The following is a 27,570-nucleotide window of genomic DNA, read 5'->3' as shown; positions in this document are numbered from 1 at the left end:
TAGTCAGTGTTGCAGTTCTTGAAAAGTCTCTCTCTTATGCTTAAGGAAAAAAAGGGTTTTCCTTCAGTTGCACGTGGTTCCCAAACTGCCACCAATAGCAGACCCGCCCGGAAACAAACAGTCTGCTATGGGTAGAACATCTCTCCCATGAAGAATTTCACAGTTCTTTCACACTACAGAACATGGGCCATCACATGGGGTTATTCATCTTTTTAAGGATAAGTTATTTTGGCCTGCACACAGAGGCTTTTCTTCGCCACAAGTCTCTAACAGCCTCTTACTACTTCTATATAGCCTGGCATAGGCACTCTTCACAAACTTCATAGGCACACGTTGATTCTCCACCCCCCCCCCCATGTTCTTCAAATGGATTAAAGAGACAAACAGTTTGTGGTATTACAGTTTCTTACCACGGCATGCAAGAAGGTTTCTTTTAAGCTGCGCGCCAGAATCGCGGCACCGCCCTCTTTTCTCCCGTCGCCATGCTCAGCTCCGTCCCACGTGACTCACTTCTCTTTCTCTCTGACTCTGACGCCACCATGTTGAAGAGTGTTCTTGTTCGGGCTTTACGGTGGGGAAAGCCTCGCTCCCTCTGTGCTGCTGGCTGCGTGGTGTCCTCTTCAGTTCAGCACGGAGTGTGCTGGCTGCAGACAGGAGGCTCTGCCGGCTCCCGCTGGCTCCGCCGGCTCCGCACGGAGAGGAGAGGGACCCGCCTGTCCCCAGAAGCCGCGCTGGATGGGTTTAGCTGTGAGCAGTCCATGGCTGGTTTTAGCTGCCTGCGGCTCTGGGACAGTCCCCCTCAGTGACCCAGGGTCCGTGCCGCGGCGATGGGAAAGGGGGAAAGGGGCAGTGGCCCCGGCCCGGCCCAGCGGGGCCGGGAGGCTCGGAGCCCCCCCACCTTCCAGCAGGCGAGCTCCGACCAAAAAGGGGAGTCCCGCCTTTCCGTGCGGTTTAAATATGTAAATTGTGAGAAGCGTAATTGGTCTTAAAGACTGTCCATCAACTCAGGGTCAACCCAACACATTCCACCCCTCGCTTCTTAAAATTTACATATCCAAAAGTTACTTAAAATAGCAAAACCAGAGCTAAAAGAAAACAAATTACATAAACCTCCACCCCTAGAATTTTTACCACTACTACAAAGCAAATTTCTTCTATTATTCTACTTAATTTTATAACTTTCTACTTGCTTTGCTTATTATTTTCTCCTAATTAGTCTTCATCTCACAGCACTCATTAATTGCCCGCATTCTCCACCATAAATGTAGCGGGTTGAGTTTGAAACCGGGCAGAAACACCAATTAAATGTAGTGGTTTTGATTCAAAATATTCATTATTTACTTATTTTCCTTCTGTGAGATAAGAATTAGGAGAAAAGCAAAGCAGGCCACAAACCTTAAACAGTTGCAGTACAATGAAAGAGCTTTATTACTAACAGAATTAAAAGTAAAGAGAAAACAAAACAAAATTAAAGTAAATTCCCCCCCCCCCCCCCCCCTCTTTCCAGCACTTCTCTCCTTTTATCCAGCTCACACAAGGGATAACAGAACATGGGATGTTAGTCAGTGTTGCAGTTCTTGAAAAGTCTCTCTCTTATGCTTAAGGAAAAAAAGGGTTTTCCTTCAGTTGCACGTGGTTCCCAAACTGCCACCAATAGCAGACCCGCCCGGAAACAAACAGTCTGCTATGGGTAGAACATCTCTCCCATGAAGAATTTCACAGTTCTTTCACACTACAGAACATGGGCCATCACATGGGGTTATTCATCTTTTTAAGGATAAGTTATTTTGGCCTGCACACAGAGGCTTTTCTTCGCCACAAGTCTCTAACAGCCTCTTACTACTTCTATATAGCCTGGCATAGGCACTCTTCACAAACTTCATAGGCACACGTTGATTCTCCACCCCCCCCCCATGTTCTTCAAATGGATTAAAGAGACAAACAGTTTGTGGTATTACAGTTTCTTACCACGGCATGCAAGAAGGTTTCTTTTAAGCTGCGCGCCAGAATCGCGGCACCGCCCTCTTTTCTCCCGTCGCCATGCTCAGCTCCGTCCCACGGGACTCACTTCTCTTTCTCTCTGACTCTGACGCCACCATGTTGAAGAGTGTTCTTGTTCGGGCTTTACGGTGGGGAAAGCCTCGCTCCCTCTGTGCTGCTGGCTGCGTGGTGTCCTCTTCAGTTCAGCACGGAGTGTGCTGGCTGCAGACAGGAGGCTCTGCCGGCTCCCGCTGGCTCCGCCGGCTCCGCACGGAGAGGAGAGGGACCCGCCTGTCCCCAGAAGCCGCGCTGGATGGGTTTAGCTGTGAGCAGTCCATGGCTGGTTTTAGCTGCCTGCGGCTCTGGGACAGTCCCCCTCAGTGACCCAGGGTCCGTGCCGCAGCGATGGGAAAGGGGGAAAGGGGCAGTGGCCCCGGCCCGGCCCAGCGGGGCCGGGAGGCTCGGAGCCCCCCCACCTTCCAGCAGGCGAGCTCCGACCAAAAAGGGGAAGTCCCGCCTTTCCGTGCGGTTTAAATATGTAAATTGTGAGAAGCGTAATTGGTCTTAAAGACTGTCCATCAACTCAGGGTCAACCCAACACAATCACCCAGTGCAAACCTGTGTCTGTGGCACTTGTGGTGAATGCTACTTCAGTCTCTAAATAGAGGCATCATTCTGAATAGAGGTCTCAGAGTACAGCAGCTTTCAAAAAAATGCAAACCCCACACCCATCATCCTTAGACCATATTTTTACTTATTCTGCCATGTCTGCCTGAATTGTTTGTGTGTTTTTGTGGTTACCAGCAAAGCAGCACCAACGTGACAATGGAAGGACTGGCTGGATCCTAGCACAGCTTGCTCACTAACAGGATCATTATCCAGTTTAAAAAGGCCAGAGCAAAGTTTACCCTTTATACCTCTATAACTCTACTGCACATAACAGTTTGCAAAGGGACTTCATTTGGGGCCAAAAGAATGCCTGTCACAGAAATCTCATTTCATATTAACTGTAGGATCTTTTTAACTGACTACTCCATGGAAATAACCTTGCATGATTATTAGGCTCTTAACTAAGTCAACAAGACTGTCAGGCAAAAAAAAAAGCTACCAACAAATATGAAGGCCCAAGTTTTAGAATAAAATTCCATTATTTCCAGGTTTTATGAACTTTTCCTTAGAAGATATGGAATGGTGGCAATACCTGTTTGCTCTGTTTTAAAAACATGATGTGAATTCTTCCAAGTTAATTTATCGGATGCAGAAGTTTCAACATTGACAGCCTTTGAAAACAGGGCTGTCCGCAGAAAGCATTATTTATTACTATCAGTGTGAATTGACACAATCAGGTAACCAAGAGAATGGCCAAGTGACAGCTGAAATGCAAAGAGTAGATTTATTTTGTTACCTCACCAACCGTGCCAGGTGGCAGAGGCATGTGGGGACAGAGGCTCCCTTAGGCTCAGCTCACCCCAGCAGCCAGCTCAGGGGAGAGCTCTCAGCCTGCTTTGCTATAACAGAAGGCTTCCTGCCTCTCTGTGAGAGCATGTTATCTATCCACAGGAATTCCACTTCTCAAAACAGCCACAGGATGAGCCACACTAGGCATAATAAATTGAGTTTTCCCACACTGACATTTTTAGCATTCCCAGCTGCAAGGTCACTTTGGTCTAAACTATGCCCTCCTCCTTGCCAAATCTTCCAGTTTTAGCCCTTCCCTCCCAAAACTATCCATTCTCAGGAGTTCTTGCTGCCATGATTTCCACAGCTGAGCCCACAGCAATGGAAAAGTCCTTTTTTCTTCCTTTTTTTTTCCATAGTTCCTAAGGTGAGAAATAGAAATCTTGGCCCAGATTCTGTGTCCATTCTGTTATTCATGCCTCAAAAAATATCGTTATTGCTGACAGCTTCCTGTAATAGCTGTGGCATTGTTTTTCTGTGCATTGATCTGTATTCCTCTGCCATATGAATAGTTCATTAATCATCCTTATTTGCTCTACAAGTGGGAGAATCTTTACATCATGATTTCAGTATATATATATGTGTAGTTCTTCTGTACTCCACCTGATGATACACTCTCCCATGGAAGATCCAAGATAATCAGATTCTGAAATAAAATAACCTTCATTCTCCCCTCCGAGTATTGTTTGCATTTTGAATAACAATTAACAGAACTAGTAAGACATTATATGAGTACTCTAGGCACAAGGTGTCAGTGCTGTTAATATACCTTCTGAAAGAGACATCAACACATGGTTAAACTGTGCTTGCTAAGATCCTTTTTGAGCTCAAAGATCAGTAAGTTACATGTATGTCAGATCTCTTGATTTTTCTTCCTTCACTTTTGAAACTATTCTTTTCCTACAAAATCACGCTTCTCTGAGGCTAAATATCCTCCTGGTTGCTTTTGTATACAAAGGAACCTAGCCAGTCTTTGATAAACTAACTCAATAAACATACAAGTATAAAGGGATCACAAATGTATAATAAAGAGATAGCAGTGAATTATTAACTAATGTTGTTATAAACAGACAAGTTTTGGAGTCGCAATGCTCATTTTGCCCTGATTACTGAGTTGTATGTGTACACATATAACTTTTATAAATCTTTTAAACAATTAAAAAATACTTCACAAGAAGCGTCATTGAATATTGTTGCCAGAAGTTAAGTTGACCTCAGTATAACATCTGTCTCAGCACTTTCCCTACCTTCATTAGTAAATCTACCATTGTTCTTGAGAATGACATATACAGGTGGAGAAGTGTGAACACCCAAGCTTCAGAAAAAGCTTTAGTCAAAGATTTTAAGAAAGTAAACCTGTTAATGAAGACAAACTGACCAGAAATGATCCTTACTTGTCTGATGTGCCTTTGAGCAACCTGGAGTAACAGACCTGAGCAACTCCCTTCACATGGCTTTTAGCTTTAAAGCCAAAATGTTACAGAGCTGGAAAAAGTGAAGCTATTCTTTAAGTGAAGAAGGAAATAAATAATGACATACTCTTATAAACTAAAGAACTCTAATTGATCACAAACATCAGGGAATCAAGAAAGCTCAATTGTCTTTGTCCTACAAAAATCCAGGGAGAACAGATTTTTGCAAAGAAGCAGAAGCAAATATGTTGGTCAGCTACAGATATTTTTCAGAAGTGCAGATGTCAATTAGGTATTTAGAAACATCTTGAATAAGGAAAAATTTCCTGCATAGAAATAAGAGACAATAATTACTTCTCTCTACAAAAGGAACAACATTCTTGTAAGACTGATTTTTATTGTTTTGTTTCTGTGGCTGTTTTTTGCAGGTGTTGCTGCTTTGGATTCCAGTGTATCTGGGAAGATTGGTTTGCGAGCAGTTGTATATTATCTCTGCACTACAATCATTGCTGTAATACTAGGTACTCTGTGATTCTGTAACTTTATAAATCATCAGCATTGCCTAATTACAAATATACTGCCCTGTGACATTACTAATTTCCCAACACAGGATGTGGAGACAAAACAGGGAATCATACCAGACAACCTGACATTACTTGTAGCCAGATAGAGAGAGAAGTTAGTCCTGCTGTCCATGGCTGGGCTCTGTTCCTATCCAGTGTGAAGCCACAGGCAATTTCATCATATATCTCAGTTCAGGAAGATTAGGAGCCGTCTGCTGAGGTAAACAGTGACCGGCAGTGAGAAAGCTGAATGAACATTAAAGGCTAACCTTAACTACAAAGTGAATTTCCTGAATAGCAAAGTGGTAGCTTGTTCCTGATTCTCAGATGTGAAAATATGTAGTGTGTTACACCTGCAAGAATGACAGAAAATACTGGTTCCCTTGTCATCTTTTTTCCTTCCTTAAAGGTTTTTTCCCCCTCTGTCACTGCCAGGCTCCAATCTTACCCCTCTGAAATCTACATCTCCTCTTACAGGAAGTTAATTCCTGACAAGCATCATTGACATGTTCCATATTTGCTTAAAGAAACATCTTCAGCCAGCCTTCTTAAGTAAGAAACAAAATAAAATAGTCTATCTCATATGCTTGCGAAATTTCTGTGAATATATAAGGAGGAATATTATTAAAGACTAACATTATCTAACTTTGAAATTGTCCCAACTCAGGGTGAGGTGTTAATCCAGACAATCTCCCAAGGTCCTTGCTATTCTAAGTTGTTCCATGGTGTTATGGTATTACTTGTTTCATAATGCAGAGCTATGCAAATGTGGTACTGCTTTTATTCACAGATGTCATTAGGAAGACTTATTCCTGCCTGGTTGAAGGGTCATCTAAACACTTCTTTCTCCCTTCACTGAAATTTTGTAGTTTTATCTGCTTTGGATTTCTTCGGACTTTTTTAAGGGAAAGGAAAAAGAAAGGAATATGCATTTGGAAAATAGTAATAGTAAAAATTCCTAAAATTAAGCCACTAAAGTAAATTAAAAATTTGTCATTGATTTCAGTATTTACAAGGTCAAATCTAGTATTTCTTAACCCACAATTTTTAATTTCTGTCTTTTTCTGAAGCCCTTCTCTTACATAACCCTATTGCTACCTAACTTAAGTAAAACACCCTGTGACTTTGGGGTCACAGTACAGCGCACACTTGTATTCATATCTGAAAGCTAGTAACAAGAAGAGCTACATAAAGGAAAAGGTAATATCAATTAAATATATTCACTCTGTAAAAGTTGCACTACACTCATCTGAAGCCCAGCTAAAGTAATTTACCCTCCTGGTGAGCAGTAGTGATGTGGTACAATACACACAAAAACAAAGCTAAAGTGATGAAGTCTAAGGGCAAGTAGCAAGTAGCTCCTGTGGTAGGGGAACCCACACATTTAAGGACACCAGCTGCAGACTTTTCTTTTCTGAACATACCAGCATGAGCACCCAGGGAAAGTGTGTGTTGAGCTGAGCTCACAAAGAGTTTGGCTTCACAGGATACACTGAGGAAGAATACACCAATGCCTCCGCTTGCATTGTGAGCTCTCTGCTTCTCCTTCTGCAGGGATTGTCCTAGTTGTGACCATTAAACCTGGAGTGACTCAAAGAGCAAGTGAGATTGACAGAGTGGGCAGTACCCCAGAAGTCAGTACTGTTGATGCCATGCTGGATCTGATCAGGTGAGGTTTTCATTTTTAGTTTCCATATCCCCTTTGCAGAAGTCCAAACAAACACAAATGAAGTTGTGAGATGTAATACAATAAAATGCTTTCTGATACTGTTTGGATTAATAAGGGGAGAAGAACTTGTATTTCAACAGATTAGACATTTTAAAATACGCTCAAAGCAGTCTGTTTAAAAAAATTCTCTTTACACCATAGACTTTGGTTAATAAACCAGTGATGAAAAATCCCTCCTTCACAGAAATTGACATGCAAGATTTATCTATTATGAGGAAAAGATCCATAAAGGATTGGTGGATTACTGACTGGCAGGTTCTGTGTCATCCAGCATAGACAACCACCTGAAATTTCAGTGCCATGGTTCTGCTCCTCAAGGCAGGATGCAGAGTAACAGATGCAGTATCTAAAGATTTCCAAGGGTTCCACAGTCAAGAAGTTTGCTGCATCACCAGTATCTAAGGCAACCTTATACTGTGTCTTTCCTCATTAGCATCATGTGTCTTTCCCCATTAGCATCATGGACAATGATAGATACTTTAAAGTGGTTAGAAGAAGGAAGCCCCTAGAAAAGGCTGCAGAAGATATGTGCAGGTTTTCAGAGCTACTGTGTTTAAAGAATTCTAAGAAAAATAACACAAAAAAGGCTGCATTTCCAATAGAGGTTAGGTCATTCCTTCAAAAATATTCTGTTGATTTATTTTTTCTTCTGGTGTATTTAGTCTCTATTCTGGGTCACTATTCCTGCCCACCATTTTGTTTTTGTAGAATTTTTACTTAATCTATCATGTACAAATGAATTGCCACATATCTAGTAGTTTGGGGGTTTGCTATAGATTATAGCTCAACATCTTGCAAACAAGATTAAGACTGTAAATTAGGAGTTAAAAGATCTGAAATTCTTTTTTGAAGGAATTAGAATTAATTTTCCTACATATTTGTATTCAAAAATAGGGACAAAAATAATGGATTTAAGATTCAGATCCAGACAGTCTTATAAAGATGAAGGAAAAACCCACACTTACACAAATTAGTATTGCTTTTGAATAGATTTTGCTTTAAAAACTTGAAAACTAAAGGGAGGAGTTTGTGTCAGATCTGCAAGAGAGATAAAAAATTTCTGCTTCAGTATATAAAATGCATTTTTCTGCCCTCGACTGGATATTTACCAAATACCTAATTAATGCTTTTGCAATTGTTTGAATCTGAAATTGTCATTTGGAAAGGAGTCACACAACTGTGTTGCACTAAATCTCCTAATTTTTCGGTGTGTGAAAATGGTCCTTGACACCGGAATAACACAGGAGCATTTATCATTAGCCAAGATTAATTTCTGAATTCAAAACCTATAATAGAGCACACCAAATATCTGATTCTTACAGCACAGCCTGTGTAAGAGGTTTTTTATTTTTCTCATCTGCCTAAATTTGACACATCCTGTAAAGGCAGTGTGTCCTGCATTCCTTTTGCAAGTCATGGAGATAATGTAACTGGGAAAAAAAATATACTGGGTTTAGTAGCTTACCAATAGAAATGTCAAATACTAAAAAATAAGCCCAAAAGTTCAACAAGTTCAAGTAGGGAAACAGTCATTGGGACTCTTAAACCCTTAATTTCTTTGGACTCTATATCTGCTGATGCTAAATATACTCCTTTCTGCTAAAAGAAACACAATATGATCTGGTTTTTAAGCATCAAATTTTATCATTTTGTTTATAGCAAACAACTTTTTCTTAGTATGCTGTAATATTGAAATGCTTCTATGCTTGTTAACAGGAATATGTTCCCAGAGAACCTTGTTCAAGCCTGTTTTCAACAGGTAAGTTTGAACATTCCTCTTTACTTCTGTAGTTTTCATTGTTAGCCACAAATTATTTCTTACGTCACAAAAAACTTGTCAGGCAAGACTTATTTCTGAGAAGTCCAGGAATATCTTAATCTTGTATAAAAACGTGGGGGTTTAAGACATCTTGGTTTCATTTCCATTATGATAAACCCTCTGATATCAACTATTAAGTCCCAAAAAGACACTATTTAAGAGCTGGATGCAGAAACCAAGTAATGTATAAGACAAGATTTTCCCTTTTGTGACAACAAGAGTTAGAAGAACCATTTTATGAGGATCTGTTTCCTTGTTCTTAAGGTCCCTCAGTGTCTGATGAAGTCTGTGTAAGTTAGCCCTCACCCGGAAGTGTCTCACATCTAATGTCCATTGCCAGAACAAATCCTTTGAAGGAAAAGGCTGATAACTAGTAGTCTATTTGAGGCATCTTTCAGTAAAAGTCAGTGTTGGAAGATGAAAGACGAAACTGCTGTCTATACATTAGACTTACCAGTTAACCTTTCTCAGAAATTTATATCCAATATGCTGCTGTGCACAACTCACTCACAACTCAACTGCTGCTGTGCACAACTCAACTTGTGCTGTGCACAACTCAACTTGTGCTGTGCACAACTCCATGCAGTTTTTCTCATCATTACTGGTCACCCAACACTAAGGGGACAGTCAGGCTCTTTTAGGGATCCTTGACAGAATGATGGTGGCACTAAACTGTAGTTACTATTAAAGTTTTATTTGCTTAATGGAATATTATGATTAGTATAGCGCAGAACTTACAATCAGAATAGCACAGGATTTCTATGAGCAGAATCAGTGTAGTACAATTTTATAATAGCACCATTTAACTTACATTTTCTAATCATCTGGAACCACTGCAGATTTGGTCAAATCTTACTACTTGGTTTGCTGTATCAACATAACAATCATCCTCTAGGCTTGAAAGACATATGAAAGAGTGCAGGTTGGTCACTCAGTCCTCAGAGGAAGCAGACAATGATGGAGGCATCCCTGACCACCAGGTCTCACTGTCCTGCAGCAGCTTTGGTCCAAGTACTCATTAGGACTTGTATCTGCTTGGTTTTATGGACAGTGTACTTGATGCTGTTACATTTCCCTGTTCTGCCACTGCATCATCAACACCACTTGTCTGGCTGGGTGCCTGGAACATTTAAGACAAATAAACAGAGGAGTAGTGAGCCTAGTGCCCAGGAATCTGGAGGCCAGTAGGGAGAGGAAGGGTAAGTCTGTTTGGTTTGTCTGCTTGGTGCACAGGACCTTGAAGACCTGGCAATGAGGGGAAAGGGAAATATGTAACCCATTTGACCACAAAGAATGGCTGTTTGCCTTACATAATGGCATTAGTTATGCTGACCACGTCACCAAGGGCCTGGTTGTATCAGGTGCATCTGCTCTACAGACCTCTCCTGGCATGGCTGTCAGCAATTCTCTCCAGACTGTTTGTTCCAGCAAAAAATTCTTGCCATAATCAGGGCTCTAGCTCATGCCCCATGAGACTGCAGCATGTCCACAGGGTATCCAAGAGCCTGGGGAGCAGAATTCATAGCATATTATTTGTGAATCTTTTGTTTGATCTACAGCTTCTGAGGTACAGAGCCCTGATGGCTCACATGAATTGGGAAATAAAGTCTTTGTCTATGTTTGCTACCTTCAAGTCAGATTGGTTAATTTATCTCTTCTTTTTACTAGGCAAAGACTATTCTTTGTCTGTTCTTCAGTTTTCTCATGTTTCTAAATAAGTTCTTCTGGTTTCTTTTTTAACTTTTCCAGTATAAAACCAGACGTGAAAAAGTTGAAGCTACAACTGCTGTGAATAAAAATAGCTCCATATTTCCAGAAGAGCTCACTACAACTGCTACGACAGCAAAGCCCTCAGAGGTGCGACCTTTATCCTTGTATTTCTTCATAATATATGAAGGAGGGAGAAAGAACATAGACTAAATTTGGTTTAGTTCATGTGGTTAGTGATGAAGAAATGAAAGGAAATAGCACATAGACGGATTTTAGCAAGAGCACAAAAGTTAATAAGTAAATGCTTAGAGGTCATTGCAAGTATCTTCCAGTAAGTTCATGAACATCAGACATCAGAGGAGCCCACGGGTAACTGACCAGTCCAAAGATAATAGATGAAGATTGATTAAATTTATCTGCTTTATGAATTGTCAATTTTCTGAGAAATTAAACAGTCACTGTGGAAAGACTAGATGTACATCACCATGAAATGTTTGAGTAGCAACTACTGTAACTGTAAGCACTAGAGAAGAAAATTAGTTGAAAATAATAAATCTTTTTAAATGGAAAACAAAACAATATAAAGCGTTTGTTAATTAATAGTTTGTTACTCTGAAAAAAAATGTACAGAAACAAAAGTGAAGAAGAGATTTAACAAGCTTTTCATTAGAGGTGTAGAAAGTTTATGGGCCTTAATGATGTATAAAGCCTAGACTTACTCTGGAGGAGAGGGAGAAAGGAATTCAAGAGAATGTGAACACAGAACGACAGACAGTACCAAATCAATATACATTTTATTATACTCCTTCCAAATTTCATCTCAAAGTAACAATAGCATGAGCTATATTAAGAGACATTAATACAGGATTGCAGTGAAGAATTGCACCCTTTCCTTCGTGTGTTCATTCGGCACAGAAGAATGCATGAATACCTCTTTAGTAAGATTATAATGTTATGTGCATACAATTCTCCTATAAACTATGCAATTTCACTGATGTCCCAGTTGTTATGCAGTGGTGAATTTATCTCAAATCCAGATACAAACCCTTGAGTTGCTCAGAAACAAACACAAGGATTCTACATCTGTGTTTTGTTCTCCACAGTGGGGAGTAAATCTTGAGTGTAGGGGAGTAAATCTTGAAAGCATGACTGTGGATACCTAGACCTTGCCATACCTCATTTCAGAAGTCTATGGAAAGGATAACACAAATTAAGGGGTGCTTTACTCCCTGCTAGGGTTTGGTCAGATCCTTGCATAGCTTTAAAATGCAAAGTGTTCAAGTTCAGTTTTGTGCATTCCTGAACTTGCCCACTTGGCACTTTCAGAAAGCCAGCAGAGTGACTGGGAAAGAGCTTCATGTCTTTCAAACAAAATCTAAATGTATTTTTATTTTAGAACTCTAAAGTAAATTCATTGTTTTCAGATAGTACTTTTTTCTCTTGATTCTGATCTATAGAACAAAACCCAAGAATATAAAATCGTGGGCATGTATTCCAACGGCATCAATGCGCTGGGGTTGATTGTCTTTTGTCTTGTTTTTGGAATGGTGATTGGGAAAATGGGAGAGAAAGGACAAGTGCTGTTGGATTTCTTCAATGCGCTGAATGAAGCTACAATGAGAATAGTTCAGATAATTATGTGGTAAGTCCAAGGATATACTGGCATTTCCTAACAACTTCTTTAAGTGGATTTTGTCACTGAAGAGATAGGAGTGGACTCAGACTTCATGTTTGCTTTTGCGTAGTGCTTTACAGAAATCAAGTTTCAAAGAAAGGTTGGTAAAAATTTTCCTTTCTACAGAATTTGATTCTTTTGAGGAAACTGGAGACAGAGCGTCCACTTAATATATACTAAAGAAACAGTCCTATTGGTGTACAAGAAACTTGAGTTTTTTAGACATTCTTGCCAGATGTTTATAAAAACTAGTGCACTAGTGACTTGAGGACTCTTTTGGGGATAAGTATTACCACCCATATGCCCTTCTGAGTCTTGAACATTATTCCCTGACAGACATTATGTTCACAGAATAGCTGTCCTTGGATCTAAGTTCCTTTAGAAATATGAATTAGTATGTAAGCCACAGCACAGGGCAAAATTCAAAATGGTATGCAAAATACAATTTAGCATCATTTACCTCCTGCTAATAGGTTTTGTGAGACTACATTCTCATCATATTCTCAGACAAGAAAAACAAATTTAAAATACAGAAACTCATCTGATAGTGTTTGGTGTGACTTCACAGCTATTCACAGATCTTTTGTCTGTGCAAATCACAATTACAGGATCAGGACTATTAAGTGCACACACTTCCTTCCAGAGTTTGATCCTACATATGGAGTGCCTTGTGCCGTTTACTACAGTACTCTACTCATATGCACGTTTCACACCAGTACCTTGTCAGATCTGACCCTTCCGTGGATTTTTCTTACATCCCAGCACACTGAGATGTCTGTTAAACTGTAAACCTGTCCAGGGTTTAGCTGCACTTCTTGCTTCCTTAAAGAAAGGTAAATTAATTTCTGCAACTGGTCCTATGCTAAGCAGCTAATTTAGTCCCAGGCTAAGTTAAAGCCTCACTGCAGAAAATTACCAACAGCAAAACCCCAGACTTAGCACATGCCATACAAGAATTTACTTATAAATTGATTATCTATTTTCTTGCATGCGCCAGAAGCTGTGGCTACAGGCTCCCTGAGTTTCTACAGATGTAGAAACTGTTGTTTGAAACAAGATAGAGCTTTTTGCCAAAAGGATGAGGAATTAATTCTGTTTTCATCAAATTCAGTGCTTAGAGGAACTAGGTATGCCTGCTTTCTACAGGGATAAGGTACTATTTTGTTTATGAGATAGCACACATACATTTTATAAATTTATAATTTCTATTTTAAAATGGATCTATTTTATACATTCAATTTCTAGATTAATTTATACTGCTCAAAGCTCTGAAGTAGTAACTTGTCTCTGTGACAGCCTGCTCTCTGGAACCAAAAAGAATGCAGTGGAGCTGATGCTAATATAATTCCTGATCTTTCCCTTGAATTTTCTATAGGCAGTAGCCTATGCAGCTGTTCAGGTCCATAAGGCATGGCCTTATGCAGGTTACCTTCTTCTGTGCAGGTGACACAGATATAGCCCCCAGTGCTGCAGGGCAGCTCCTGTAGCTCCAGGAGACTTTTCCCATCTATGTGGGATTACAGAATACACAGATACTGGTCTCAACACTGCCAACTCCCACCCCCAGGGAAGCCTGTGGCTATACATAAACACTGGCTGTGACAGGGTATATGCCCATACCCCTTCCCAAATTCTGTGTATTCTGTGACACCAAGTTATACAATACTAGCTAGACTACATGTAGAGTTACATTTACTTTGATTTTCCAGTCTTTATTCATCACCTCTGTTGTAACCTTGCTGCAAATTAATAAAGTCCATTGTATAACATAATATTTAAAAAAATCTGTTGTTGTGAAATAGGATATCAAAACATATTTTCTATCTGTTTTAAAAAATTACTCTGGGAGAGAAATTACTTCATGGTGAGCATGCAATATTTCTGAGAATAAATTTTTTATAGCTTTATTTTTGCTTTCTAGGTATATGCCAATTGGTATCGTGTTTTTAATTGCTGGGAAGATAATAGAAGTTGAGGACTGGGAAATCTTTCGTAAATTGGGTCTTTATATGGCTACAGTAATAAGTGGGTATGTAATTTCTTAAAGATGGAATTGTATGTATGCAGTTTTGGAGATCAGTTGGTTACCACTCAATTATCCACCACATCCAGTCTTTAGGTCAGAGACAAAAATTCTCATCAGTGAAAATTATGTGAGGATGTGTGAGGGTGGTTTGAATCCACATTTTGCTGGATGCATGTTTTGTTTTAAAAAGTCACTGCCTTGCATTCTAAAAAAAAACAAAATGCAAATGCTTTTCTTGTATTCATTGTTTCATCTTCACAGCCTGTGCTGAAGCAGAAAATATTGTTGTATAAAGGGCAAGGTTATGAATTATGTCTTCCTGGGGCTTGCCAGCCTATCAAACATACACAAATACATGGATTATGCTGGGAACCTCTACGGCATTTTTGAGCCCAAGGTGCAGCAGCATAGACCAAACTTTCCCTGATGAATACAAATGCATAGTAAGAGCAGTGCACAATAAATGATGCCAAAGAGACTGATCCCTTGCCTACCCAGTACTGAGCAGACAGCTGACATCAAGAGAAGCCCTGGGGATTGCACGATTTGTTAATTCCTCCTTCAAGGTTAGGTGAGGGTGAGGCTGCAAAAGGAGAAGTTGCAATCTGAATAACAGCCAAGCATCAGAACTTTCTTCTATTCTTTTTCTTAGCCGTTGTCTATGTAGAATAGTCTGGGTGGAGGAGGTTACATCTGCACAACGTGGAGCCTTTCAGCATAGGAACTTTAGAATAGCTAAACTGCTCCAAATGATAGGTTATTATAACAGATTATTATATATCTCTGAAGACTATCCTACAAAGGACCCTTTTGTCAGATAAATGGATATTACAGTCTCAATAAGTTAAATGCCTTTAAATTTCTATTTCCAATTCAGTGAAGCATAGCCTTCTAGGCTGTCTTGGTCCATTACATTAGCATCCAGTCCTGTAATTCCTTCAATATACTAAGGATTTATATATGTTTTGTCTAGAGGCTAGATCCAAAGTTGTTCAAGAGCTTTTCCCCACACTTTCTGCATTTGCATGCTGTTCTTCAAACATTATTCACACACTTTCTGACAGCCAAGCAAAGAGAATGGTAATATATTAGTCTTAAATGCAAACTACTTTATGAATAGTCAAGAAGGATCTCTGGGGTTTTTGCATTAATCTGTGCTAGATAAGCACATTTACTTCAAGGTTGTTTTGTTTTATTCATAAGCTAGTATGTTTGGACTAGCTGTTTGAAAATCAGAGATAAAATTTCTTTCTAAATAAGAATTACCGCTCCAGAAATAGCACTGATGCATGACTTTTCCAAAATGCTACAGAGATGAGTGCAAGTTATGTTCATCTAATGCATTATTCAGTTTTTTGTGAGTATTTGTTTGCACTCGGAAAATAAGTCAGATTTTTAAAGGTTTCAAAAGTTGATATTTACCAAGAGATGGTAAATCAAGACTCTAATATTTTCTATACTAATTAAAAATGACACCCCAACCACAAGCTAGATAGAAGTCATTGACAGAATGACAGTATCACTCCTGCAGGTATTCTATGTTATTAACTCCAATTAACTCAGAGGAGGAGTATGTTGGATGGATTTCTACAGGCTTTTGACTTCAATTTTACATCAGATAGCAAGTTTTACAGTTTTAGATGTGATAGCAAGTTTTATGACTATTTACCTATCAGTTACTGGTTACAGGTTACTGTTTGTACTGTGACAAGGCAAGTCTTCCTTATGATGTCTGTGAAGACACAGTGCCTTCTCCAAAGTACTTTGCAAAGTAAACTGCCATTACATAGTCTCCTGTTTAGCTGATAACCATGGGTTTGACAGGTGCAACAATTTTAAGTAGATTCCCAGGTGCCATCAAAAACATCATATGTAGTGAGCACCTTTGCATCCTTGGAGAGAAAAAGTCTCTGTTCTGCCAAACATGACACCATTTTCCTTGATGGGTGCTCAGGTAGATCTCTGCAGCATTTCTGCCTCCTGCAGAGTAGCCTCCTGTGGGTGCTGCTCAAGGCGTTGTGGGTCAGGGCCAACAGCAGCACATTCTCTGCAAAACTGACCATCAGGGAGAGCGTGTTGTAATCAGATCACAGGAGCAGATATGGACATGTACATGCAAGGCTTTAGGCTGCAGGGAAAAGGTGGTTGTTGTACATTTTTCAGGCTGCAAGAATACCATTTTTCCTTACCTCTCAGGAAAAAGGAGAAAAGTTGCTCTTTGTTTAGGTTTCTTTAAAACTGCTGTTCCCACCATCACTTTGGTTTTCATTCTTATGTGTTTAACTTTGTCTGTTTGCAGTGTATTCTGTTCACTGGCATCTTCTGTAACAGCTCATCATCTCTCTTTCAGCTTGAACCTGAAAATAGCAGGTTATCTTAAACATTTCTTGTATTCCTTATCAAGATAATTGTGCAAGAGCATGAGTACTGGTGTATCTTTATCCTCTGCTTTCTTTCCTTTAACTTCCCTATCCAGCTCACCTTCTTCCCAGCTTTATTATTCATGATCTTTCACAGCCTCAGCCCTACCAGCACTCATCCACCATTGTCTGCAGATCATCTCAGTCTCTATGTTCCATTCCGGTCACCATGAGGGAGGAGACTTCCCCCAGTGTTTTTGGTCCAATTTTCCACTAAGTATCTCAAGATATCTCTCACCATTAATGGTTGCAGAGTCTGGATGAGGACATATTAGAAGTTACAGCAGAGGAAAGTAAGTGGAGACATAATTTAAGTGCCAGAGGGAACTCAGGCTGAAGTGGGGGGAAAAAAAAGGAAGCTGCAGCAAGTAGACTCTCCTTGCCTGTGCCTTTGTCTCTTCTGAAAGCAGCAAGGCAGCTGCATCCCTGTGAGGGATATTCCTATAAGGAATGTCAGCTTGGGATTCTGAGGGACAAGATTCTTCCTGACTTAAAAATTAATGCTATTAGAATTTCTATTTTCAGTTACTGATTATGATTTTCAGTATAAAAATTTCTGCTGCTTGCTGAGAATTACATTTTATGAACAAAAATATTACTTCAAATTTGTTCCATGAAAATCAGTAGCAAAGCAGATACACACAAATACTTTATTTTGAATAATGTCATGTTTGTGCTGCTACTAAAAAGGTGCAGATCTAAATTTTTCAATAATTAAGTCAGTATCCTTTTAGACTTAGGCATACTTGAAATGCTTACTCTCATTAACATTTCATTAAGAAAGCAAATGACATGCATACCACTTTCTTTTTTCCCTATATATTGTGCAGAATTCAGTTCTCAGGCATGTCACGAATCTAGCAATTTATACAATGATGCCTTGTGGTGGTGCATGTATAAATTGCTAGGTTTCTTTCTAGAGTTATTTACAAAATTTTATCAAGATATGTTGCATGCTATTATTTACATTCCACGAAATATGTCATATGTTCCCATACAGAATGAAAAGTTTTAAATACTTTTAAAAAGCTAATTTTTCCAAGGAAACAAATATGTAGGTTTTGTGGGTGATTTTTGATGCTGTTGTGGATTTCTGTACTGTGACTACTGCTAACTTAATTGTCTATTTTTGGCAGAACAAATGGTACCATGATTTATTGCTATCTTTATCAACTGCTCTGAAACCATAAAGCACTATTACAACACAGAAATGTGCACGTGAATGTATTGTGAGGACAGAATAAAAATTCCAAGGTCATATGTGACAACAGTTTTGGGGTTTATGTTTCCAGGCAATGTAGTGATTTCTTTTCACAAAAAGCTGATGTTGCTATAATTGCAATCTTCGAACATAGGGAATATTTCACAGACTCTTCAAATACGTTTCATTTCAAAGGTACTTACAGCAGTCAGTTTACCTCTAATCTTAATGCCCACAAGCTCTGCATTCATGTGCATGCAGGATTACTGCACAGTGTTCAAAATTATAAATTATATGCATAAGCTGAAAGATAAATTTGTCCCTGAGACCTATACAAATATCCAGGCAAATACGTCTGAGCTGCTAAAGTCAAGAGGGCAAGTTGATCTCCTATGAGTCAATCCACTTAATTTTAAAAATTAATAGTTTAAAAATATGGTATTTCAGCATCTTACAACATTAAAAAACACTTAGACTACATATATGTCATTTAAACACTCCAAAATATCTCACTACATTTTAATTGTAGACCCAAGGTTACACAGTTTTCCCCAGAGCAGGTGTGGATTTTTCTAAACGTCCATATTTGAAGTTTCTGCAGAAAGATGTGCATTTCAGCCAAACCTGACTGGAAAGCATATCTACCTTTATTTCCAAAACATGTTCTGTAGTAAGGGCAGACAAACTGAGAATAATAATTTGTTTGGTTTTCTGATTTGTCTCTGGTTTGCATTGTAAGGATTTGGCAGAAGAGTGAAGTGTTGTAGTGTTATTTCAAATCACCCTCTGCATATCAGTTTAAATAGTATGTATTAGTTTAGGCTTCTCATTTTCATCAGTTTAAAATTATTTCCAAGTCAATTCTTATTCAGCTTAGGAAAGAGAGATAATTCATATATAGTCTCTCTTTCCTTTCCAAAAGGAAGCATAGAACAGCATTGGTCTGCTTTTTATTAACGTGGCATTCTCTCTAAATTTTGCACATAGGTGTCACTAAAGTCACCTTTAGTGTTTCATAGGTGTACTTGAGGACAGAGCTGGGTACCTATGATCACCATTTTAGTAAAGCAAGACAATGAGATGGATCTATTTGTTTGACTAGTTGATTTTATTTTGCAGACTTGCAATCCATTCCAGTATAATTCTGCCACTGATCTACTTAATAATAGTAAGGAAAAATCCTTTTCGGTTTGCCATGGGGATGGCTCAGGCACTTCTGACAGCCCTCATGATCTCTTCCAGGTAAACAAAAGAAACATCTTTTCTGTAATGTACCTAGTAGTAATTGCATTGTTTGTGGTCTGATTTTATTGCTACTTTGTTACAAGCCCTCGTATCAGCTGGACAGTTCTCAGTCCCCTGGAAGCTGAAATACTGCTTTCACCATTATTTCAGTCGTACCCAAAGGGCACTACAGAGTGCATTAGCCTTACTCTCCCAGGAGGAGGCAGTTCTTTGCCATTCAGTTTATTAGTCACAGACTTGACAGAGTGCAAGCTGTTGCATAATTTTTGTGACTACATAGACCATGGCAATTTTACCACCTAATTTTGAGAAAAACTAACTTATCTATTTCTTCCAATAATTAGAAGGTATAATAAAAATTGCTTTGCTTTCTCATGGTGCAGCCTTCCTTCCTGCCTTAGATCTCTGTTTGAATCATAAAGCAGATCATGCTCTGAGGAAAAGGAAATATAATGGAAATGGTGTGTTGTTGCCTGCACTTACTTTATGTGTTTCATTATGTGCCAGTTCAGCAACTTTGCCTGTCACCTTCCGCTGTGCAGAAGAAAAAAACTTGATTGACAAAAGAATCACAAGGTTCGTTCTTCCAGTTGGAGCTACCATCAACATGGATGGCACAGCTCTTTATGAAGCAGTAGCAGCTGTATTTATTGCACAGCTGAACGACTTAGAACTGGATATTGGCCAAATAGTTACCATTAGGTAAGACTAAAGCCATCACATGCATTTTGTGGAAAGTGAGCTTTTTTGTGAATGGTACATTAACTTTGGATACCCCATGGGAAAGTGTATCATTCACAGCACAGGGAATAACAAACATTCTCACTTCTTGATCCAAGGCCTACCCAGTGCAAACTGATGAGGAGGTAGGATGAGCCAGGATATGCAGCTGGTATACAGCACGGTTCTGGAAATTGCCATTATTCTTCCCTGCAAACATTCACAAACCTAACTCAGCCTCTACCTTTGATCTGTCCAGTTTGCTTGTTAGACATGTGTTCCCTGTTATTATGCAGTGTAACCATAACAGTACATCAGTACATGGGTTGCCCTATAAGCATGACACTGACTTTGAGTAAGTGCTATTCAAGAGTAAAATTGAAACATTTAGGCTTCTTTCTTGCAGTGAAATAAAACTATCTGTACTAGGAAACAGTTTCTGTGACCAACATGTATTCTGAATGCCTTCTCTGGGCTTTATTTGGGATTTAGTGTTATAGCTACGGCAGCCAGCATCGGGGCTGCAGGCGTGCCCCAAGCCGGACTTGTCACCATGGTGATTGTGCTGAGCGCTGTTGGCCTGCCTGCTGAGGATGTTACTCTGATCATTGCAGTTGACTGGCTTCTGTAAGTTTAAGGCATTTCATATTTAATTACTTTTCCTTTTTCTTTTTTCTTCTTTTTTTTTTTCTTTTTTTTTTTTGGATGTTTGCATAAGTTGCGTGGAAATGTGTGGGTCTGAGAAAGAAAGCAATAAAATAATTCAGGACTGTTGCAGAAAATGGACAAAGATTATTCTTATAGCCAGGCTTGTTCAGAGTTGAATGTAGTAATGGCTTTAATTGTGAGAGAATTCCTACTGCATGGGATGGCAGTGAACAACCTCACATTCAGAGATGCTTTCAGCCTTAAAGTAGTGGTCACAGCACTAATAAATCATGAGCACTTTCCTCAAGACAGACAAATTTGACAGTACCAACAAATGTCTCTAGAGTGTCAGAGATGTCACCACATTATGCTAAACACATACATCATTCATAAAAATCAAATGTAGCCACAAGCTGCAAAGACATAATATCCATACACTGGCTGTGGAGCACAATATGAGCAAAGCAAAACTGGCCCTGGACTCCACATGCACACATATGGCAGGCTGTACTCGGGTCTGTGCTGCCAGCACTACTTTGTTAGGGCTCTGCTTCACCGAGAGCACTGGCCCAGCCCTTGATCCACAAGCACACATGTAAATTCAGAAAGTGTTCCTTATATCTAATCCCAACCACCTAAGAGCACTTCCAAACCTCTCAGTCCCATTCATCAGCTCTTTCTGGAGAGAAGCCTTTTTGCCAGAAATCTCTTCTGTTCAAGTTATACCAGTGTGTATCTCTGCTGAAAGATACACACTTGCTGTTTGCAAAAGCCCAAAGAATCACAGAGTATATTCTAGAGGTCAAAAGGACATCAATACTCAGTTTTGTCCCATGATACATAGGGCAAGAGGATTCATGAGTTAAGTAGTATAATTTTAGTAGTTTTGCTTCCTAAACTGTGTGAGCTTTAGTGCTCAGCCCAAGGTCTTGTTCACCTGCAGTAACTTAGCATGGATAACATTTCACTGGTATCAATCCAGCGATCTCAATAATTTCATAATATTTGCATTTCTTCTTCCTGTTTATTTACACTCAAGATGAATGCCTTACTGTTCCTCCTCCACTCTTTCCAATCATTCTCTTGAAGGATTTCTGGCAGCAACCTATGTATTTCACAGATGTATTTAATTTATTTGATTATATAACTCTATTTTGCAATCAGGGCTGTTGGATGGATCGAAGAATCAATTCAACTTACGTATAAGCATAATTTCTCCAAAGAATCCAGTTCCATCCACAAGTACATTCTCCCAGTTAGCTGTCTGCAACAGGGTCTAATAGTTTCATTTGCTGTGCTCCACAATCATTTTGTTTTCTCCAGCTCTCTTCTATTCCTAATGGGCATTTAACATTTTTAAGGATCAGTACAAACCACTGGCTCAGACCACGTATCTAAAGAGTCTAAGAACAGAACAAATGTATATTGGTTCTTTGTCCAAAGTATTCAACCAGCCTCCTGCAAATTGCAGCTCACAGAATTCCTGTGTTAGAGGTGGTTTTTGTCTTCTTCTTCCATGAATGCCTCATTGCTTTGGGACCCATGTTTCCCCAAGTCCTGCGGAGATGAATTCCACATCCTAATGATGTGTTGTGCAGAGACATAATAGAATTTTGTTTGTTTTCATCTACATCCTAATAATTTCATTTGATGCCCTCATCTTATGGGATTGAGAGAGAAAGAGAACGGTAATTCCTTATTTCTCATGGCAATCATGACTTTATGGATCTGATCTTTACTCCACTTTAGAAGTCCACAGTTTATGTGGGTTTTAGGCACAATATTAGTACATGGAAGGTACTTGTTCCACCATGAAGCATACAAATAATTCAAGATGTGTCTAATTGAGGCATTTTTCAGACTAAGATGTGTTTTGCTATGTAAAGTAAATTAAATATTAATATACCAGGGATCATTGCTAGTGCATTTTGTACCTCAGGAGATGGAATGCACATTTTGATGCCATGTAGACTATTAACACTTTCACATTTTGTACTTATTGCCTAAAATGTATAATTTTGCAAACTATTTGCTAGTAGTGGCTCATTAACAACCCACTAGTTAATTCTGAACTTACCAAGGTTATATTACATAGGCTTGAGGACTACTTCCACATGTTAAATGAAGGATAGAAAAATTAATAGAATAGTACTATTATAATAGATGAGTCTCCAGTGCTGTTTATTTCCTCACTTGTCACACTAATCTTACTAGAATCTTGCTTTACTGTTCTTTCTTCCTTTCCCTACCATATATTTTCATTGAACATGGAAAACTTTTTAAGCACTGGAATTCAGTAGCGGTAGAAGTACTGTGAAATATTGTGAATATATCCACCTCAATGTCTCTGCATGGAAAGAGAAACTTGTTCTGCCACAGAGCCTTTTCTTTTACTCTGCAGAAAAAGAAAAATGGGGAAGTATGGCCTTCCACTGTCCATACCATACTTCCATGCCAATTTTTAAACTTCGTTATATTGAAAGGGTTTGTTTTTCCTCTGCCAAGTAGCAGCAGGTTTTTAAGGCCTGCATATCACATACCTGTCTGGAGAAAAATCAATAGTGCAGGAGTATCATAGTTCTTTAAGTGACTTGTTTAGTACAAGTTTGTACTTCCGCCCTTTAACAAGGAGAAGCTAGCAGAAGACAGGCCTGCCCTTTTTCCAGGGTTTGGGCCAGAATACTGAAGGTACTGGGCTAGGTGCTCCTCTGGCTGAGGACATGACTGTTAGAATGACAAAAGGCATGATGCAGACTCTGATGCTGCAGCCCACAGCTGTGTGTCATCACAAAGGGAACCAGCTGTGCAGCATACTTCAGGAGCCTGAGAGGCGATCCTTCCAACATTCTGTAAGACTGTGCCACAGCAGTGGAATTACTGCTCTAACACACAAGTGATATTGATGCCATGATGATTTTTTGCCTCTTCTTTTATACCCCTTTTATATACCTTTTTATAGCTTCTGTATTCTTAGTGGTTTTTAGCCTACATTCTTAGACTTGTTTTTCAAGCTAGGAGACTAAACATCTTAGAAGCCTCATAGTTAGGGATCAGAAAGCCCCAGACCCCAAGGTCCTCTCCAGAACACATTCTGTAAACTAAGATAGAACCATCCAAGGGAAGGTTCCTTGGGGAGGGGGGCTCACTCAAGCCTCTCATTGGGGAATCTTTGATAGATATGCTAATTAGTAAAGACCTATAATGATATACCAGGTCTTTTGGGGGTGTGCATTGCAGCAGGCATTTCGGCGCATTCCACCTGAATGTAGTACACCTAAGGATCCTTAAAATAAATACAAAAGTAAAATCCCTTTATCCCTTCTAACCGTGTTTGATTCTTGCTTTTAAGACGAAGAAAAGGCATCAATATGACTTGCCATTTTGCATGTCCTGTACAGAGTCATTTCTCATGAAAATTACTCCAGGCTTCTTCAAATACACATGGGTAAAATTCTGTTTCTTGTTTTACAAAACTATTTTACTTTAATTGAAGAATTACCCAAATCTGCAATGGGAAGAAAACACCACTGCATGAGCTTACTTTTACTAAAAGGATTTTCTGAACAACTGAATGGTTTGTCTGACAACATTTTTGTTCCATAGGGATCGATTCAGAACAATGGTGAATGTCTTGGGAGATGCCTTTGGTACAGGAGTAGTGGAGAAGCTCTCAAAAAAGGAGCTGGAGCAGATGGACGTCACCTCTGAAGTCAATATAGTCAATCCTTTTGCCCTGGAAACAGGAATACTTGATAATGATGAAACAGAGGCTAAGAAATCTTATGTCAATGGAGGCTTTTCTGTAGATAAATCTGACACCATATCCTTCACACAGACATCCCAGTTCTAAAGCCAGTAGCTTTCAGATAAAACAGGAGCACTAAGGGACATGGCCATATGCAACATCTCAAAAAACTTAAAGGATAATTGAGAATGAATTACATCTCACATTTGATTTACTACACAGACTGATTCTCCTTACGAGTTCTGCCCCTTCTTATCATCTCCCTCAACACTTTGAACTCACCATTGTTAGTCCTTACTGACAGTTTGAAGAAAAAGACAGTTGTAAAATACTTTTTTTTTTTTTTTTTTTTTTAGGATATACACTATTGCTGAGGCTGTGAAATGCCTCTCTGGAATCAGCATGCTCATAAATGGGTCATTACCTGGGACAGCCAAATGTGTTTTACTCAGGAGTAGCACAGCATTTCAGACATTACCACAAAGCACCTATATGAAATCCCTTTTTACGTCCTTGCCTTGTAAACAGGTTGCACTGTACTTGACAACTCCTGTAACTTGATCATTTGCCAAAATGCTAATTTCTGCAGCTGAGGGGATACTACTTGCGTGATTCAGGAAAAAACAGACCAGAAGGGCCTTGTGATAAATACATTTTACTGTGAATAGGGTTTAGTTTTTCTTCAATTGTGAAATTATTAAGTCACGGAAAGATTTCCAGTATTTATGTAGCTAAGTTTCTCCATACCTTTCATGTGAATGCCAGCTGCTGGTATGGGCCTTCATATGTGGAATAAATTGCTCTGAGCTTGCTCTTCTGGCATTTGAAGAGCTTTTGTAAAATGCTACTTTACCTATTTAGGTCAGCTTTGATGGCCTCCTCATACATTTCCATCAGAAACAGAAATAAGTCCGTTTTCTGTTGTCCACCTTTGATTTTAACAAAATGTTAGTCAGCCCTAGATTAGGCAGAGGTCATGAAGACAAAAGTGCAGAGCGCAAATTCTAAATGTTTCTTCCTTGCAATAAAAGCAGATATATAGATAGATAGATAGATAGATATCAAGAATATAGGAATGAGACCTTTCTCATAGAAAGAAGCCATTCTCACTAAACTTCTTACACAGACTGGTTGTTTTTCTGGCTCCTTGGTTTAGTTTGTCAGTTGAACATGCAAGTTTATAGCTGCAACAGTGCTACAGTGCCAACCTGTCAGCTAAACTGTATCTTATGAACCATTTCTGGACCTAGAAAATCATGTCCTCAGGTGGCTTGCTGTAAGATAAGAAGCACCAAGAACTTCCTCATTAAAAATCTCCATTTTCTATAACATTTTATACAAGATTTCCATGGTGCAAAAATCACTCTCTCAAGGGAGGAGTTGATATAACAATTTTTTTCTGCCTTGCACATCGAAGTAGTTAGCCATTTTATATATAAAGTAAACTGAAATTCATATACAGTTATTTGTTTGTGAATAAGCTTGTGGTAAGCATAAAATCACACTCATATGGTAACAAAAAAAACCTTCAAGTACCTGCAGTGTTATTACTCAGTTCAATCCTACACTTTTGTATTTAAACAAACCAGAAGTGTGCCAAAGAGAACTGATTAAGAAGAAAATATTTACTGTAGGTTTTGATAAATTGCACCTTAAATTAATGAGACATAATAGTGTATTTAAATTTAACATCGTAAACTATACGAAAAAGTTAATCTAAGTATCGGTAAATTTATACAATATAAAGAAAATGTACAGATTGAGTAAATCAATCTTTTACCTTTGCAGAAACAGTATGAGACAGTCTTTATTTGTGCAGCTTTGCTTATGGGAGGAAAAAGCCTACCAGTTTCCATGACTAGCCTATAATCTATGCCTTGTCTTTAACTAGCTTTTTAAGTCACCCTTTTATGATCACCTTATTATGTAGTCACCCTGTTAATGATGTACTGTGAACAGTGTTCCTAATGTGTTATGAATAAATAATTTCTCTCTTTACTCTTGTTTTAGCCTACTATCCTCTCCGTACTGTAGAGTATAGAGTTCCTTTAGCTATAACAAGAAAACCAAACCCCATCAAATTCAGGATTTATGTTATCATCTCTAGTGATTTAGCTGTAGTTTTGGCAAGAGTTACGCTCTTCTTCCAATGAAATAAATGCTTAAGAGCAGAGTACTGAAATTGCAAGAAACCTCTCTAACTACAGATGATCTGGACTGGGAGTATACCATTATTAAACACAAGGTAAGCAGGGGATTGTTTACCTATTATTTATTTATCTGGATCATATTCATCTGAGCAGGGGTTGATGGTATTGTTTTGCCATCTGCTCACAACCAAGAGACCAAACCATATACTGAAGATCCTCTTATGTCCAAGGATGCTTTTCTTGGTACAGTATTGCAGGTATGTACCTTCTATATATGTGGAAACACCCTCCTTGAGCAATGTGTCCTCCATAGTCTCCTGGTCTGGAAGATTTGGAGAGTCCCTGTTAGAAAGGCACCTGCAGATTCTGGCCCTTTACACCATGTTGTTATGTTCTTGTAGGGGTTTTAGGGCTGCAGAAGCTATCACAGGAGTGGACTCTGCATTTTGAATAGTGTTTGTGGCTTCAATCTAATTTAACCTGGAGGACCCGGTTACACATGCACCCATCCCTGCTGAAATACTCAGGGACTTTCAGTTGACTCTGAACAAAGAAAGCACTTGCACATAAACATACACAGGTCTGTCAACATGCCCATGTCAGCTATATCCACAAGATCTTAAATTGCATAAAAACCATCATAACACGTGTAGTTCACTTGTTTTTTAACATTCCCTGATACGAACAGAAACTGCCCAGTGGTGCATGGGCAGGGAGGAGGCAGTCAGTGGACCCCCATTCTGGGACACCATGGGGTCCATGCCCTCATACTGTCACCACCACCCAAACTCCTTCTGCACCACTTGCCCTTCACAGGGTCGGTCCTCAAGGTGCCCAATGACCCATGTCACCTGCCCCAGACCCATGGGGACCCTTACCCTCATCTCAGGGTGCTGCTCCTAGCTGGAGACCTCCAGTGGAGGTGGGGACTTCATGGGGACAAGGACCTCTGAGTGCTGGCATAGGATCCTGTGAGGTCAGGGACCTTCAGACTCTCAGGGGACATGCCATTGAGGGTCATGAGTGGGTGACATCCTCATACTGAGGTGGCCCTCTTCCCAGCTCCATG

General features: G+C 39.3%; 1 protein-coding gene across 1 annotated transcript in view; it reads left to right on the top strand.

The window, feature by feature from the left end:
- Nucleotides 1-26,349, top strand: part of SLC1A1 (solute carrier family 1 member 1) — a 54,048-nt gene extending 27,699 nt beyond the window's left edge. The window contains exons 3-12 of the mRNA XM_048292226.1: nucleotides 5,279-5,371; nucleotides 6,968-7,082; nucleotides 8,859-8,901; nucleotides 10,711-10,818; nucleotides 12,129-12,313; nucleotides 14,268-14,375; nucleotides 19,113-19,235; nucleotides 19,746-19,940; nucleotides 20,451-20,585; nucleotides 24,210-26,349. Of these exons, the coding sequence (XP_048148183.1) occupies nucleotides 5,279-5,371; nucleotides 6,968-7,082; nucleotides 8,859-8,901; nucleotides 10,711-10,818; nucleotides 12,129-12,313; nucleotides 14,268-14,375; nucleotides 19,113-19,235; nucleotides 19,746-19,940; nucleotides 20,451-20,585; nucleotides 24,210-24,456 (1,352 nt within the window). The 3' untranslated portion in view covers nucleotides 24,457-26,349. The remainder of the gene's footprint in view (nucleotides 1-5,278; nucleotides 5,372-6,967; nucleotides 7,083-8,858; nucleotides 8,902-10,710; nucleotides 10,819-12,128; nucleotides 12,314-14,267; nucleotides 14,376-19,112; nucleotides 19,236-19,745; nucleotides 19,941-20,450; nucleotides 20,586-24,209) is intronic.
- The last annotated feature ends 1,221 nt before the right edge of the window (nucleotides 26,350-27,570 follow it).

Source organism: Corvus hawaiiensis, chromosome Z (genome assembly GCF_020740725.1).
Source record: "Corvus hawaiiensis isolate bCorHaw1 chromosome Z, bCorHaw1.pri.cur, whole genome shotgun sequence".
NCBI classification, from domain to species: Eukaryota; Metazoa; Chordata; class Aves; order Passeriformes; family Corvidae; genus Corvus; species Corvus hawaiiensis.
This window is presented reverse-complemented; position numbering and strand designations above follow the sequence as displayed.